The sequence below is a fragment of the Thermobia domestica genome, chromosome 5 (assembly GCF_964235325.1).
Source record: "Thermobia domestica chromosome 5, izTheDome1.hap1.1, whole genome shotgun sequence".
NCBI classification, from domain to species: domain Eukaryota; kingdom Metazoa; phylum Arthropoda; class Insecta; order Zygentoma; family Lepismatidae; genus Thermobia; species Thermobia domestica.
This window is the reverse complement of record NC_137458.1, coordinates 115,202,451-115,219,464: the sequence shown is the minus strand read 5'-3', so window position 1 is coordinate 115,219,464 and position 17,014 is coordinate 115,202,451. Positions and strand designations below refer to the sequence as shown.

At 35.5% G+C, this 17,014-nt stretch overlaps 1 protein-coding gene across 1 annotated transcript in view; it reads left to right on the top strand.

Annotated features, from left to right (window-relative positions):
* The window catches only part of LOC145686053 (thioredoxin domain-containing protein 16-like), an 88,095-nt gene that overhangs the window by 59,900 nt on the left and 11,181 nt on the right, over positions 1 to 17,014 (top strand). Inside the window, exons 11-15 of the mRNA XM_081758939.1 lie at positions 2,012 to 2,231; positions 9,802 to 9,926; positions 12,501 to 12,579; positions 15,694 to 15,838; positions 16,681 to 16,865. Of these exons, the coding sequence (XP_081615065.1) occupies positions 2,012 to 2,231; positions 9,802 to 9,926; positions 12,501 to 12,579; positions 15,694 to 15,838; positions 16,681 to 16,865 (754 nt within the window). The remainder of the gene's footprint in view (positions 1 to 2,011; positions 2,232 to 9,801; positions 9,927 to 12,500; positions 12,580 to 15,693; positions 15,839 to 16,680; positions 16,866 to 17,014) is intronic.

Here is a 17,014-nt window from a genome sequence, read left to right as displayed (position 1 = left end):
TGACCTAGAGATGGCACTCCAATCAGCAAAATTTTATTGTTCTTGCCTGGGGGCGCTTTTCAGTTGTTCGTATAGCAGGGTCAACTTGTTCTGTCAAGTAGTTTGTGTGCAGGCGTTGTTACAGTAAGACGTCTTGCGTGTTAGTTGTGAAAGTGGATAAACTTGAATATCGTGCGGTAATCAAATTTTTCGTTTTGGATGGATTAACCCCTACGGAAATTCATCTGAAGTTGACGAAAGTTTACGGGGACTCTGCTTCTTCCATGTCAACCGTTAAAAAATGGGCAGCTGAATTTAAACGTGGTCGCACATCCTTCGAAGATGATCCACGTGAAGGAAGGCCGAAAACCGCAACCACAGCGGAAAGAATCAAAAAAGTGCATGATATTGTGTTGGACGACAGCCGAGTGAAGGTGAGTGAGATAGCTGAGAGTGTGGGGATATCGGAGAAACGGGTGCGAAACATCTTGTACAAAAAACTAGTGATGCGAAAGCTCTGCGCAAGATGGGTGCCTCATTTGCTGACTGCCGACCAAAAGCAAATGCGAAAACGATTTTAGCACCAATCTTTGGACCGATTGAAAAGGAAATCCGACTGATTTTGAACGGCGATTTCTGACAATGGATGAAACGCCAGAAATGAAACAGTAGTCCAAGCAGTGGGTGGAAGCCGGTGGTGCAGCTCCGAAGAAAGCGAAGACGATCGTATCGGCCGGAGAGGTCATGACTAGTTGTGTTTTGGGATGTGAAAGTGATCATTTTAATTGATTACTTTGCAAAAGAGAGAACAATTACAGGCGAATATTACTTCAACCTTCTTGACCAGCTGGATGCCAAAATTCGCGAGAAGAGGCCTGGTTTGAAGAAGAAGAAAATTATCTTTCACCAGAACAACGCACCTGTGCACAAGGGTGCGTTGGCGATGGGGAAACTGCGGGATTTGGGGTTCGATTTGCTCGGCCATTCCCCACATTCTCCTGATTTGGCACCATCGGACTTCTATCTGTTCCCCGCATTTGAAGAAATTTCTTTCTGGGAAGCGCTTCACATCGAATGAAGAAGTTGAGAGGGTCATGGATGACTATTTTTACAACCTTCCAGACTCTCACTTTCTGGAAGGAATACTGATGTTGCAGAAACTCTGGACCAAGTGTATTAAAGTTAAGGAAGATTACGTCGAAAAATAAAATCATTATTGATCTGAAATTCGCAGTCTTTCATTGTCAGGTCGAGAACTTTTCACCCCGCCCTCCTATTCCATTTATATTTCATAAACAAATATTTCAATAATAACCAAGAACGTGGCATAATCTATTACTTTTCGAAGAACCCAACTGATAGAATGGATTTCCTTCGTTCCAGTAGTAACTCCGGTCTAATTGACTTAATTGTAACAAGTTCAGTACCTTTTATTTAATCTACAAACTTAACAAAGATGAGGAATGCAATTTCCGTGTGGAAAAAATAATGGAAACTAACATTAAGCATGACTTATAACCAAATGTTTGAAATCATACAACATTTAAAATGTTTTGACGTTGCTATTACCGTAAGAGATAACATTTTATTAGCACATTTCAAACAAATGAAATGAAATGAAATTATAATTTAACGTTTCGCGGTTATGTCATTTAGACCAACGTATCGAATGATTAATGATTGTGAATGATCATGAGATAATTTTTGGAATGAGAATGTGGAAGGAAATGGAAGAACCTCGAGAAAACTCACAGACATGATGTTCTTGTCCAACATAAACTCACACGCCCTGAGATCGAACCAGAGTCCTCCAATGCAAGAGATGCGCGCTCTACTGCTCAGACGCTTTACCCTATTTTGAGTAAATATACAAATCTACAAAAAAAGTTGAAACGTTTATTTTAAAATGTGGCAATTATTCTCTCAGATTCTGAACATTCATTCGTTTATGCGACTTTTGAAAGGACGCTGTAACTAAAAGATTGAAGATTTATTCATAAATTTAATAGTACATTTTATTTTCTTTCCGCAGGGGATCCTCCGTCGAAAGTATCGCTGAAAATAGTTCGGCAAGTGAAAAGAACATTGACTGAACTCGATGTCCAAGTGTACGAAGTGAGTTGCTTCCATTCGTCAGAAGAATGTAACGTTGCTAGCATTAAAAACTATCCCACATTGGAATTTTCCAACGCTGTCACGACGCTGCGAGTTGGTCCACAGTCAAAAGAAGAGCTGATAAAGACGGCTATATTGTATGGAAATTCCTTTCCTCAAAGTTGGTTGATGTTTCTCTGATTGTATCTTAAGTAGCAATTATTTATTAGTTAATATATGATGTTTGGGAAATTTGTCTACAACTTAAGGTTTCTTTATATAAACATTAGAAGCATTTGGTTGTTTGGTTGAAGTTTAGTGTCCTTTCAGCATCTAGGTAATTTAAATGTGGACCTGCACTTTATGTGGGATTCGAAATACCGTAATGCGTCCAAATTTTTAAGTCTCTCTCGTAAGGAATCAAACCCAGGAGTTCGTGTAAAAAAAGGCAAGCGCGGTAGCCACTAGATCAACGGAGAGAACAATTTGAAACTTCATTGCTTAAGATTTTACATGTAGTTATGATAAATCAATTTGGAATGAAATAAAATGAAATCTTTCAGTTTGACATCCCACGTTTATGCCCTTCAGGTTAAAGGACCGAAGATTAAGGCAAGTAAATGATGATGGAATAATTGGTGGTGTGAGCGAGTGCGAGAAAACGGGAGTACCCCGAGGAAACTCACGTATACGATGTTGTCCACCACAAACTTGCTTTGTCGGGGATCGAACCAAGGACCCCATGCACCAGAGGTAAGCCCTCAACCACTGAGCCACCGATCCCCTCATAAATCATTTTGAATTTACTGTACTAACTGTTATTTTAACTTGAGTAATTAAGATGTCCTGCCTGGTGGTCTAGATACTAGCGCGTGCACCTTTGGTACAGGCTTCGATTCTGGGTGAGAGAACATTGAAATTTGAATACATTAAAGTGGTTCGGATTTCACCATCCCCATTCGTTTCGGATTTCAGAGGTCCATGTTTAATATGGCCCCAGTGCTGAAACTGGACGCTAATTTCTAATCCAACCAATCAAGTATAAAGCTCTTGCATAGGTTACCTACAAAATGAACGGGATATATACTTCACTGGCATAGCATTATTTTTCTGACATGCGATAAACAACGCAGATCCACCTACAAATACTAATCATAAATTTTAAACTCGAAATGGTATCATTTTTGTCATTTTTAGATAATTTTTAAAATTACATCTTTTCTAAAGTTTTATACCATTCTACAAGTATTTGATATTTATCTATTTTGTTCGGTCATTCCATTTAATACTGTATTCGTATATTGGTGTTGTTACTATTTGTTGATTTAGAGAAGAGTTTCATCGAGTTTATTGGGAAATTTTGATAATAGTAGGGCTACTATATAAAATTGGGATAGAATGGAAGAATCAAAGACCCATAAAGAACATAAGCCAATGAATAAAACCCAGAACAAAACTGAAAATGACAGTGAAAAGTGAAATTGTAAGGGATATTACAGCACTCTCCAACTTCATTCAATACATGTACCAATACAATCTAGTTCAAAGAAGAGAAAGAAAAAACTAGGCCACCTACGTTGCTTTACAAGGCTACATTCTGGCAACTGTGAGTATGAGATTTGGCTTTAAATAAAGATATCGATTGAGTAAGGAAAATAAAATTTGTTTGATTTAATTTAGTTTATAGGTAAATGTACAGAGTTTTACAAATAAAGGTGAATGGTCAGTAAGGAAGATTTCAGTATGAAAGATAGTACTTTGGTAAGAGAGAGAAGAGTCAAATGTATTGCACAACAGATGATATGGCCTAGGTAGTGAAATTAGACAATTTGAAGAAAAGCTGCAAAGAATATAAGATGAATATTCCTAAATATAGAGATACCAAATAGACTAAAGCAATAGCGATGGTAACATAAGAAATTACGATGACTATGAAAACTGATAAGTTTTCAATATTTAGATAATTTTATGGGAAAGATCTTAAAAATGTACGGTTAATAAAAACATAGGTATTGAGAAAAAAGCTTTTGACAAGAAAAAATATTTTGTGGGCCCCTCAGTAATATCGCACGACACAAATGCATTAAATGTTTCATGTACACTATTGTTCTATACGACGTGAAAACTTGACTGTTACTAAAAAAATAACGTTAAGCGTGTACATGATTTTCACATGTGTGTGCTGAGAAGAATAGAGGAATTCAAATATGCGTGTTGAGAAGAATAGAGGGTGCCCAAATGTGCTTTTAAAAAGAACTAGTGAACCTGCACGTCCTGCGCAAGCGCAGGACACTATCGCTGTCTGAATGATTGAATATGATACAAAATAAAAAATATATATTTATGGCTAGCAAAGTAGTTTTAATAACACGTTAATAATTTCTTCAATTGATAATCACCCGAATTTAAGACGTCCTCGAATCTAAGACGCACCCCAATTTCGCTGGGTTAAATTAAGGAAAAATAGATGTGTTCCGTTTTTACTATTACTAAAGCGCTCTTTGATATTGGTCATTTTCGGTTATTTTTATATAATCCTTTCCCCTCTCCATGTTGCGGGACACGGCATGATAAAAATTATCCCAGGCCGAATGTCATGTATGTTGAAAATTTGATCGAGATCGGTTGGGTGGTTCAAGAGTTAAGTTCTATTTATTTTTATATATTAATCTACCCTTCCCCTCTCCCTCCCCTAGTTCTACCGTCAGTGAAAATATTTTTAAAACATTCCAGGCTCGAACGTCATCTATGTTGAAAATAACGTATGGTGAAAAAATTGCACAAAATTTGCAACACTGCAAACCCTGACAACAGTGGACCGTGGCACACGATATGAGCTATGCAGGAAGATTAGTTTTATCTGTCGTGCATTAGCAAGTGCAGGAGAAGAATGACGCACAACGAAATGAGTTTGGCGTTAAATGAGGAATAGCGTCGTAAAATAATCGTGCAATATTGGAAATACAATCCGAATGTTAAAAAGTCAGACCTTGTGAAACACTTCCAGAGTGTGAGATATTCAAGACGAACGGTGTATAATATTCTATCGAAAGTAGAGAAGGGTATGAACGTGGATAGGAAGATCGGCAGCGGACGGAAATCGACTTTAAGTGATCCCAAAGTATTAAGATAACTTCGACGAGCTACAGCAGGTAAGGTGGCGAAATCATAGCGAGAACTTGGTAGGAAATTTCACTGTGATAAAAATACAGTAAAGAATGCTTTACGGAAAATGGGAATTACCAGACGTAGACGGAAAAATATACCGAAGGTTACGGAACAACAAATTGTGATTCAGAAACAATGTTTAAGAACTCTGGTTACCAAAACGTTCACTGCTACAAATGATGTACTGTGCATCATGGAAGATGAGACCTATTTTACATTAGACGGTCACGAGTGGCAGCCTAAATCGTACTACGATCTGGGAACTGGTGATGTGCCTGATTCAGTGAGTTTTTCTCCGAAATCAAAATATCCACAAAAGGTGTTGCTATGGCTTGCGATGAGTGAAAAGGGACTCTCTAAATTGCAGTTTTTCACCACCGGTCTTGCGCTAAACACTGAACGTTATGTGAAGTTCTGTCTGCCGAAAGTTAAACAGTTTATCAACACGTATCGTCGTGGAGACAATGTGGTGTTTTGGCCAGATTTAGCCAGCTGCCACTACGCTACAGCAAGTCTTGCAGCCATGGCACACAATGGTATACGCTACATACCCAAAGGTCAAAATCATCCTAATGTTCCTCAACTTCGGCCTATTGAGGACTTTTGGGCAAATTTAAAGAGACAAGTGTGTGCCAATAATTATCAGCCAACATCCGTTGCAGGTCTTATCCGATGGATCCGTAGATGCTTAAATGAAATTGATACATCGTGTTTCGCGTCGTCCATGCAAAAAGTTCCCCGCAATTGTCTCAAGGCCGGCAGATATGGCGTAAATGTGTTTGTACATTAAAGTTCAGATGTCATTCTTGTTTAACAATCAGAGAACATAATAAAGTTGCGGATGTTCAGTGTGGCAAACGGATTATACTTTTGTGCAAATTTTTTTAACCATACATTATGTTGATAATTTGATTAAGATTGTTTCGGTAGTTTAAGCGTAATGAAGTCACAAAGACAGTGACTTTTATTACTTTTTTTTTTACATATATGCCCCCTTCCCCTCGCCTACATTGTGCCGTCAAAGTAAAATGATGAAAACATTCCAAGTTCAAACCTTATCTATGTTGAAAGTTTGATCGAGATCTGTGGGTGGTTCAAGAGTTATTAAGTTTTATTCATTTTCATATATTTAACCTCCTCTCCCTTCCCCTAAATTCTACAATCACAATGAAATAAAAAACTTCCCAGGTTCGAACTTTTTCTATGTTGAAAATTTGATTGAGATCGATCTTGTAGTTGAAGAGTTATTAACTCACGAACACGGTCACTTTTATTTTTATATTTATTGATTTTTGTATATCTCCCCCTCCTCCTCATACCATACGTTGTTCCGTCAAAGTAGAATGGCCAAAACCATCCCAGGTACGAACGTCATCTATGTTGGAAATTTGATCGAGACTGGGCGTTTGGTTCAAGAGTTATTAAGTTTGATTTATTTTTTATAATCTCCCCCAAGCTCTACTGTCAAAGTGAATAGCTAAAAACACTCCCAGGGCAGAACTGCATCTACGTCAAAAATCTGATCGAGATCGATCGAGTGGTACAAGAGATTAAGAGTAACAAACATAGTTTGGAGTAACTACACAAGAGTAAGAGCACAAGAGCATTAAGAGTAACAACACAATACACTTTCAATTTGGATCTGAAGTTTTTTGTTCACAAACATCGCTATTAATATATAGATAGTGGGCCGATAGAAAACCAACGAAGAAGTGTTAAGAATACTTTTAGGGATAAAAGAACAATATTGGGAATAATTAAAAATATGAAAAGAAAATATAGATGACATTGTTGGAGAAGAAATTATATTCTAGGAGACTGGTAAGAGACATTATGGAAGGACAAGAGGGTAAAGGATGGATGTAGTATTGCAACGGGTAACTCATACAAGGCGAAAAATTTAAGGGAGAATCGTTGTGCGTGGAAGTTCCTCAATTTGTGACAAGAGACCTCCAAGTGATACTGAATGCTTGATTGATGTTACTGATATTCTTATACAATAGCTTCCGAGATTTACCTGGATATACTTCCTGCCAAAGCTCATGTTCTATTAAATACGTAGTTTTTTTGCCAGAATACGTACGTACATGATAGACCACAGTGGTTTAGTTTGACCGGAATTCCGTTATTGAAAAATTTGTCTTAGATATTCTACACTTCAGAAACATATTGGCTCGTGAGCCTTGGGGAATATCACCATTCCGGTAAATATTTTTTTCCAATAAAATCATTAATAAACGAGCGACATTTCTGACTGAGTTGATGTGTAGCTCATGTCTGGCTTATAAATAACAAGTCTACATGAACATTTAGTGAGAAGTTTGAATGTTTAGCAGGCATAATTTAGCGGGTCTAAAGCATGCAAAGTGGTCAGATTAACGGAGAGTTAAAAACTGCAGAGGAAAAATACTTGTACGTATATACTAGACTCTAAAAATAATATTAGAGAATTAAAATCCTTTTAAATGAATAGAAGTGGGGAGAAAATTTTACCAACCTGTTCCGGAATCTGAGAAATTTTAACAACCGATTTGAGGGAATCGATACGAACCTGCTGAATGACACCACTGGTCCTAAACGCGTCCCCTAAATTCTCTAGACATGTTCTGCCAAAAAAGCAATATCTATTTTCGAATATCTCTATGGGTCTGACATGAAAAATCTATCTTTTGAGTATGACTTTGATTAAAGTGTATCAAGTTCTTGCTTAATTCATAAACTCTTTATCCAACTTAGTTCCTCTGTAAATCTCGACTATTTTTCTTTCCGTCCTAGAATTTCAATTACACACTTTGCGTCACGACTTCATGTTAGAACCCCCTGCAAAACGTTCCTGGTGTTATTTCAGACCATATATTCAAAACTTCCAATATACGATAGCAAAATTTTGAATCATTGGACTGTGAAACGTTCGATAATAATGCAAATTAGCACTTCCTATTAGTGCTGTTAAGGTTATTTGAATATTTTTCAAATATTGTTTATTCAAATAACTTTTCTGTTGCTTTTTCAAATATTCGAATTTAATATTCAAACCATTATGAGGGGCAGATCGGAAAGTAAAGCACAATATTTAAGAAGTCCGTTGTTTAGAGTATAGCCATCTGTGGACTGCTGATTTTACTTCCACATCTGTCGCAAAGTGTTGGCCGGCTAGGAATTTCTTCATGGGACCAAAGATATGAAAGTCCTACGACGCCAGGTCCGGACTGTACCGAGGATGCTGGAGCACCCCTCACCCAACTTTGTTAAGTTTCTCACGGACAGGAGTAGCAACGTGTGGAGTATTGTCATGAAGAAATTTGACACCGTCAGCATTAATGTTGCGGCGTTTGTCACGAAGGCACGACGCAATGTAACCAAAATTTTAATGTAGGCTGCAGCATTTACAGTAGTTCTGTATTCAGCAAAGTACCAATAACACATCAAACGTCCTAGAACACTGTCACAAGCACTTTCCTCGCAGATTGAGTCATCTTATTTTTTTAATTTTATTTATTTATTTATTTATTTGTAGTGGGAACCAGCATGTTTCCACTCGATAGAGGCCTGCTTAGTTTAGGGCGTGTAATGGTACGCCCACGACTCATCACCAGTGACGATTCCTTTTAGAAAGTCATGCCTTCTGTGGCGTAATGTGTTAGGTGATCCAAGCTTGTCATCATTCGCTGGTCCTTGTGGTTATCTGTCAAGTTCTTAGGCACCCAGCGAGCACTAACTTTACGGAATTGCAACGTGTCATGAACAACATCGTACACCACGCCATAGGAAATGTTGAACTTCTGCGATAAGGTTCGCAGGTGCACAAGCCGGTCCTTCAAAATTGCTACCTCGATGGCGCGGATATTCTGTGGTGTTGAAGCTGTCACCAGCCGCCCGGAGCGTAGCGCATCACTAAGGTTCTCATGGCCCTCTACAAAAAATACACATCCCCTGGAGACATTGCTACGGTCCGTACAATCTCTCCATACACGCCACTTATGTCCCTGTGAATTTTACTCGGTGTATGCCATTTGGCCTACAAAAATGTAACTACACCTCGCTGCTCTTCACACGTGGACTACAGTAACATGCGCACCATATTTGTTTCCTAGTTCAGGCTTCTCTCGCTAGAGCTGCACAGAATAATAAAATACCCTCTGTAGTGCAAATTTCAAACTCTCTCGTCGTGCAGTTTTACCATTCCAGCTGCAATAACTGGGAGAAAAAATATTGTGCGATACTTTCCGATCTGCTCTCGTATTTGTAATCAGAATCATTCTTCGTATAATTATTCGTTAACCGAGTAATTGTTTGAATAACAATATTTTATTTGAATAATTAATATTTGAATGATGAACACTATTTTCTATTGCTTATGTTGGATTTTAACTTGCTTGTTCAGTGCGATGCATTGTTCTAGGATATAATTGAATGTAGCTGTTTGGCATTTAAGGGTTCTTGAAGCCTTCAGTAATAAAAGGCTGAAAACACTTTTACTAATATAAAACCATGATTTTGTATGGAAATTCATTTGCTTTTACAATATTGTCCTTTAATCTTTTACTTTGTACTTTTCAGGTTTGTTACTAAGTTACCTCTTATCACCACAACTGAAGAAGAGATCATGACGATTTTGAGTGAAAAGAAATACAAAACCCTTGATCATTTGATATTAGCAGCCATTAGTTCTAATTATCAGCAAGGTACAAGAAGCAGTATATCTGGTTTAGTTTTCATTTTACATTATTTGAGTAAATGACCATTTAATAACTAAGATGGTTAGCAAAACAATAATATAATTTTACAACTGTGCAGTAGTCAGTAAAATTCGATGTTCTTATACAGGGTGGTCCACACAAAATAACCTGGCAAGGTAATACCAGATACCGACTGAAAAAATAGAGAAATGTATACATCCTGGCTTATCTTCATTTCCAAGAGATGCTGAAAATGGCCTCCATTAATGACAAAACACTTTTGCGCACATTGCAGTATATTGGCTGACACCGCTTGTAGCCCTTCACGGCTGATGCTCCGAATGTTTCGATAATGTTTTGCTGCAATTAAGTTAGAATACGGGGGTTATTTAAATACACATTCTATCGTGAGCATTCCCAGAATTGAGAAAAATACAGCAGAACAATTCCAGGGAACGAGAGGTCATAACCCCCTGCTTCCTGTACACTCTTCTGTAAACAATTCATGCACCAACACCAGAGATTCGTTCGAAGTTTGACATGTGGCTCCGTCTTGTTGGAAAAAGTAGTATAGTCTTCCTTGTGATGTCAGTTCGTCGCAAAACTGTTGTAAAAAGCCACGATAAAAACTTCACTATTCACTGTTTATTAAAGAATACTGGTACGATTACACGTGTTCCCAGTGGCGTATTTAGAATTTTATTTCGGGGGAAGAGCTATACACAACACGTGAATAAGCACTATATTTTTCCTTTTGGATACCGACAAAATTTAATGAATTTTTGCATATAACAAATATATTTCGGGGGCTTGAACCCGATAGCTACCCCTAAATACGCCACTGTTCGATCCTAAAATCGTGCAATTTTTCTGTCACCAGACCAGTGCTACATATTTTGTTGTACTATAAGCGATCTTATTTTCAACAACCATTAGATCTTCCTTTTTATTAAGAAAAAGTAATTTTTGATAATTTTATCCCCTTAACCGAGAATGTGACTTAAAAAAAAAGAACAACCACTACTTTGAAGAGCATTTCAGAAATATAAGATCAATTTTTAGTTTAAAAATTGATCCAATTTTTGGTAACGAAACCAAGAATATTTTGAGCAAAATGGTATAATAGAGACATCCCAAGTAGTGAGAGAGCTTTCGACCAGTTGGCGCGTGTTTGGCTTCTGGCTTCCTACACTTGCCCTTTCAACGTGTGCTTTCATACAATCTGCCTTTTGTTGTACTTGCAAGCAATACTTTAAATCCTTCGAAGAGCGTTCATAGCATCACTGGTCGTTCGTTGGAATTTACTTGCCGCCAGCGTACAACGCTTACGTCAAGCTTGAATAGAACACTAAATGCAAGGTTGCCCCCATGTAACTTTGTCACTAGAATCCAGCTTGCAGCATTCTTGCACGCTTTCCAATCAAGCCAGATGCAAGCTTGCCGACTTTCAATGCAAGCTTAGGAAGTGGTTTGCAACTTGTCTCTGCTACTAGGGATATATATTCAGCATATGTATTTATCAATTGATGTAATTAATCTATAAACATGTGATTTACTTGAAATTTTGTTGCATTTTCTGAAACAATGTAAAATATACAGTATAATAAAAACGAATATGGGTTTGTGTGTTATCATGCAATAACTGCTGAACAAATTAAAATTATACTTGGCGTAATTATCAACGTTAGGCTTTCCAACGATCTTATAATGTTATATTGATAATTCTTGGCATGGAGAGTGAGATGTGAGTGGCAAAGGGAGATGTGTAAAAATAATCGTAAACGATAAAAAAATTACTGTCTAATCCATAATTTTCAAGGTCGCTGAGATGAAAAATGATTCATCCAATACCATCTAAGTGAAAGTTCATCCCCATCGGTGGGGGAGTGAGTAGGGAAAGGAGTGTGAAAGGGGTGACATTACAGATATTTATCATTAAATTTTCATTGAAATTCGTATCCTAAGGGGGAGGGATTCAAATTCAAATACATAATCCTATTCTCAGTAGAATTTCAGCTAGTGAAGTGTAATTTATTTATTTATTTACAAACATAATTCCAGATATAGCTGAACGCCAATTTACGCTGGAATATCTAACAAATCTAAGAGATGATAACATAAGACAATAATAATAATAATAATAATAATAATAATAATAATAATAATAATAATAATAATAATAATAATAATATTAATAATAATAACATCAAGTAATAACAAGAAAGGTTGACAATAAATGACTAGAAATTATCCATTAAAATGACGTCGTAGTGCAAAGTTATATGCAGTTTGCAAACTGCTCAACCTAACATGGAAATGCATTTGTCATATTTTGCGTCTGGACAGTGCGCACCATGCATCTATCTTTTCTTACGCCTATGAATCGTATGTAGTTGTTGTGAGTCCAGTGTGCAGACGAAATATTGTAATGCATGTTAACTCGTTAGTATTGTAAACTAAAATATTGTCAATTTTCTCTACATGTGAGACAGTTAAGCTAATGACTGTATTGACTTGTAAATTTGGATGTTTTAGTAACAGTTTTTTCAAGAATAGTTGCATCTTTACCATTGATTTCAGATACCTTTTGGGAACTCTCCAAGCGTTTGCAGAATCGCTTCTTGGTGGTGTTAGGAAAGGATTATGCAGCTAAATATATGTAAGTCCTTTAATATATTTTAAAAATGATACTAGTGTTACGTTTTGACCTTGCAAAGTCTTAATCGTCTTCGAAATACGTTATAGAAACTAGAGAAAACACAAATTACAATAAAGTTTGTGAATTGTTGATTAAATTTGTTTGGTGTATTATCTTATCGTAATATTAAGCACGTTACACACCGTAAAATTGATTTAATAAAATTATAGTGTTTCACAGACAAACATGCTGACATGACATCATTGAAGGCATAATGCTTGTAATATCACGGACGTAGGTTCGAGTCCCCATTAAGGTAGAAATTTTCGTTTTCTTTATATAATGTAGCAATTTTCTATGACTTACGAAATATTCATCGATAAACGCAAAAGCAGCTAAAGTATCGGAAGTGATAAAATACGTAGGTAAAACGAAACACATGGTTATTTCATGACTCCAGTCTTGAACCAAACGAGTCTTTGGAAACAACACTTTCCATTGCATTATGTGAATTTCAGTAATATATTCGACTCAAGCAGAGTGAGGGCAATTACTGTTATTGTTTAAAAAATAATATATATTTTTTTTACACTCTTAGGAACGTACTTTTGTATAGTTGTTAATTTGATTATATAATTTAACATATTTGTTAATTTCTTCATATAAACTAAATACTAAATTTTATATGTTTCGCTACTGGCGCTCATGGAATCAAAACAATAAATTACTCCCGTTTCCACCTTAGTGACAACATTTCTGTAATTGTCAGTGAATAACTACATTGCAAGTGTTGGAAATGCGATATGTGTCAGGAATTCACTACTTGTTCATTTATTTAAACATTTCCGACGGTTACTGATACTTAAAGTTTCCCTACGAAAAAGTTACCTAATTTAATAGTGTTGCCACGAGACGAGATTGTAAGCTGTCTCGTTTGGTAGTGTGCAAACGCCGTCTCATTTGGAAGTCTCCGCTCGTTATCGAGGCGATACACGAGATATATCTTGTCTCGTGACATCACTACTCTTGCCACGAGACGAGAATAGACAGTTTAAAATTTCGACTCTTTAAGTCTCGTGAAAATGCTGTCTCGTCACGAAAATTATGACTGTTTCGTCTCGAAGCATGACTACTTAATTAAATGCATCATACAACTTTCACCTCAAAAAATGTTTACAGAGAAAATTAAGCATTTAATATGGAAGTGTATTATGAAAGAAGTAGATAGAGGGCAAAGTCCTATAATGCATTAATTAAGTAGTGATTCCACGATAAGAGACAATCATATAATTTTCGAGACGATACGTAATGTGAAAATTGATTATAAAATTCCCTACATTACTGCTTTTAAGAAATAGAATTTACTGGAAAGCATTCTTTATGCATAAAAGATCATACAGGAAATTGAAAAAAAAAAAAAAACTACAAGTGGAAGCATGGCATTTTTCTCACTTTGATATCATGATGAGTTTTAAACATATGTAGTAGCTTAATTTTTTCTCACATGCAGAAAATAAGAAACTTTTTAAAAAATATATATAATCATAAGAAAAAAAATTCTGTGTATGAGACTGGAATCACCTTCAACCACATTTACTGATTGATTTTATGGTCTTGTGCTAACCAACTACGCTACCGATTTATTACATGCTATGCCTCTGTTCTACTACAAGACATGATTTTCATTTATAATCGTGTTCCAATTCATCCCTCTTGATAGATAATTTTCACTTTTTCTATATTTATATGGAGTCTACAGGTATAAGAAATGTTAGGAATATTTGATTATATATATATATATATATATATATATATATATATATATATATATATTTCTTTGTAGATATGAATCCACATTGTTCTGTCGCTGACGTAGAGGTCTCAGTTCTACGTTGAACTACAGAATTCCCTCCCGACCTAGAAAAATACCCTTTCCAACAGAGTTGGTAATTTTCGTAATTTCGGCCGAATCAAGGTTTTTGCTTCTAATTTCTTTATATTGAAATAATGTTGAACACAAACATTAAAAATGTGTTTGTCATTAACCTTTCCTGCTGTAAAAACCTTCCAAAATTTCGAACATACAAAGAAAATGGAGATATTGTTAATGAATATCAGATTAAAGAGACGCGTCAATTATTTTGCTCGTACTTGTACCTATAGTATTCAGTATATTATGTAAATACATTTTTTGGACTCAACATTGATTTTTTCTAAGAGTAAGTAAGTCATCTTTCCAATGATAATTACTATTACTAACAATAGAATAAGATCTGATTTCTCACTTATCACAGTCTCAAAGTACGTGTATCTCCCATGATTATCTTTCCTTGCCTTTTTTTAGATATCAGGACTTACTTACTAGTAATAATCGGTAGCGCCTATAGCAGAGAAATATATATATATATATATATATATATATATATATATATATATATATATATATATATATATATATATATATATATATATATATATATATATATCTTCTCCACTTACCCGTTTATTTGTCTCCTTTTACCCCGAAACTTAATTTTCTTAACTTTTCATAAAGTTCATCTTTCAGAATTAATGCCTACTTTTCCGACCAGAAAAATTATATTTTTATATATTTTAACTTATATTTTCTCTCATACTAATCGCGGTATCTAATTTTAAAAACGAACAAAAACGACACAGATTAAAAGAATCTCTAATATTATGAGCACGAAGATTCACAAATATAAAGATTAAAATTTAACGAACAGAAATAAAATCTCTTAGTATATCGTATTGTATGTTAGTCTACCTTTATAATCTGAGCGAGAATACTATCTTTCAAAATGTATCTGCATTTCATTCGTTTTGACGTTTCCGGGACCTCCATTAGAACACGTTTACTTTCCAGATGTATAACGTGCCGCGCTCATGTAAAGTAAGTCCAAGGCTTAAAAGTTTCCAAGGAATTTGAACTGGAAACTAATATACGTGCACCAAATATTGATATGTTAATAATTATTCTTATTGTCAAACAAATTATAATTGACGACCTCACTGAAGCTACACTGTTCATAACGTTAGTTGTTTTCAATGTGTTACCTTAAAAATTTATTTCATTCAAAAATAATTTACATCATATTTCTATTTTGTTCATAGCTCTAATTTGGTTGGATGCAAACTTCCTTGCCTTGCTATTCTGAAGTTCAACGATCCATTTCAAGAAATGGCTATATACGAAGGAGATATTAATAATGTCAATTCTATGGAACAATTTATTATTTCTACCTCACCTCCAATATTTGTAAGTATCTGTTCATATACATCCATTCATTGTTGTTCTCTTCTAATACATAATGCATTTAACCATGTGCTGTCGTAATTGAAAAACATGTGAAAATGTGTAAAATTTATACCATTCAATATTCGATTGCTTCCAAAAGTACTCTAAAGATGGCAAGCCGTGAAAAAAAAGAACGTATTGAATGAAAAACTCCATTACTCACAGTTGCATGTACCGTACCTTAGACACACCAGAGCAAAATTAGAATATAACATTCTATGACACAGTGTGAAACTACGGCAGACTTCCAAACCATGCGAATTCAATACTCAATTTGAAGTTGCAATAGATAATAAGATTAAAGATAGAACCTGTTCCAAGGACGTTGAATCCATATCAAAAACTCATTACTTGCTATCCCTTTACTGTTTTCCCCTTACGGTGATAAAGGTAAAACAATGGAAGACACTCATGGCCGGTCGTTGGTCGCCATTTGGCCATTGCTAATCTAAAATAAACGATGAACGGATTGTTTTGAACAAATTGGCTAAATACATTCTTGCGTCTCAGGAGGCAATAAAAAAAATCGTTTCAGGTTTTAGTGTGCAGTCCACTTTCCTTTATGAGCGCCTAATACAGTGCGGGAATACAATCTTTTTTTTACATTCTCTCAAAATTATACACTATATCTGTGAGTAAATAGAATCAAACATACCAGTTCATCAGATTGTTTATAACTATTTGATTGAATACAACCTTCTCTGTCTACGTTAGCCTTAGTTTTTTATAGACATATTAATAAACAAATAATATCTTGATACTTACACTGAACTTCCTTAATAAAAAGTATTTGTTACTTTCAGCCAGAATTGACTCCTCGATTATTTCATCAGTTGAAATCTGTTAATGTTCCAATGGCTATTTTACTCGGTGCAAATCCACCAAAAGTACCAAATGCTATCGATTCAATGGATGACCCATTTTCCGTAGTTCTCCAGTTAGCTCGAGAGAAACAATTTCCTGACTTGAAGTTTACTTGGATCCGCAGGTAAGTAAGTAAGCTTAAAATGTAATAAAACAAAACATGTGACTTATATGTAATATATATACGTCATTTTGTATTTTCGTCTCTTCAATATTTTTGAACGATTGGGCACCAATTCATCTATTAAGATAAAGAAAAATTATCGAGGTCAT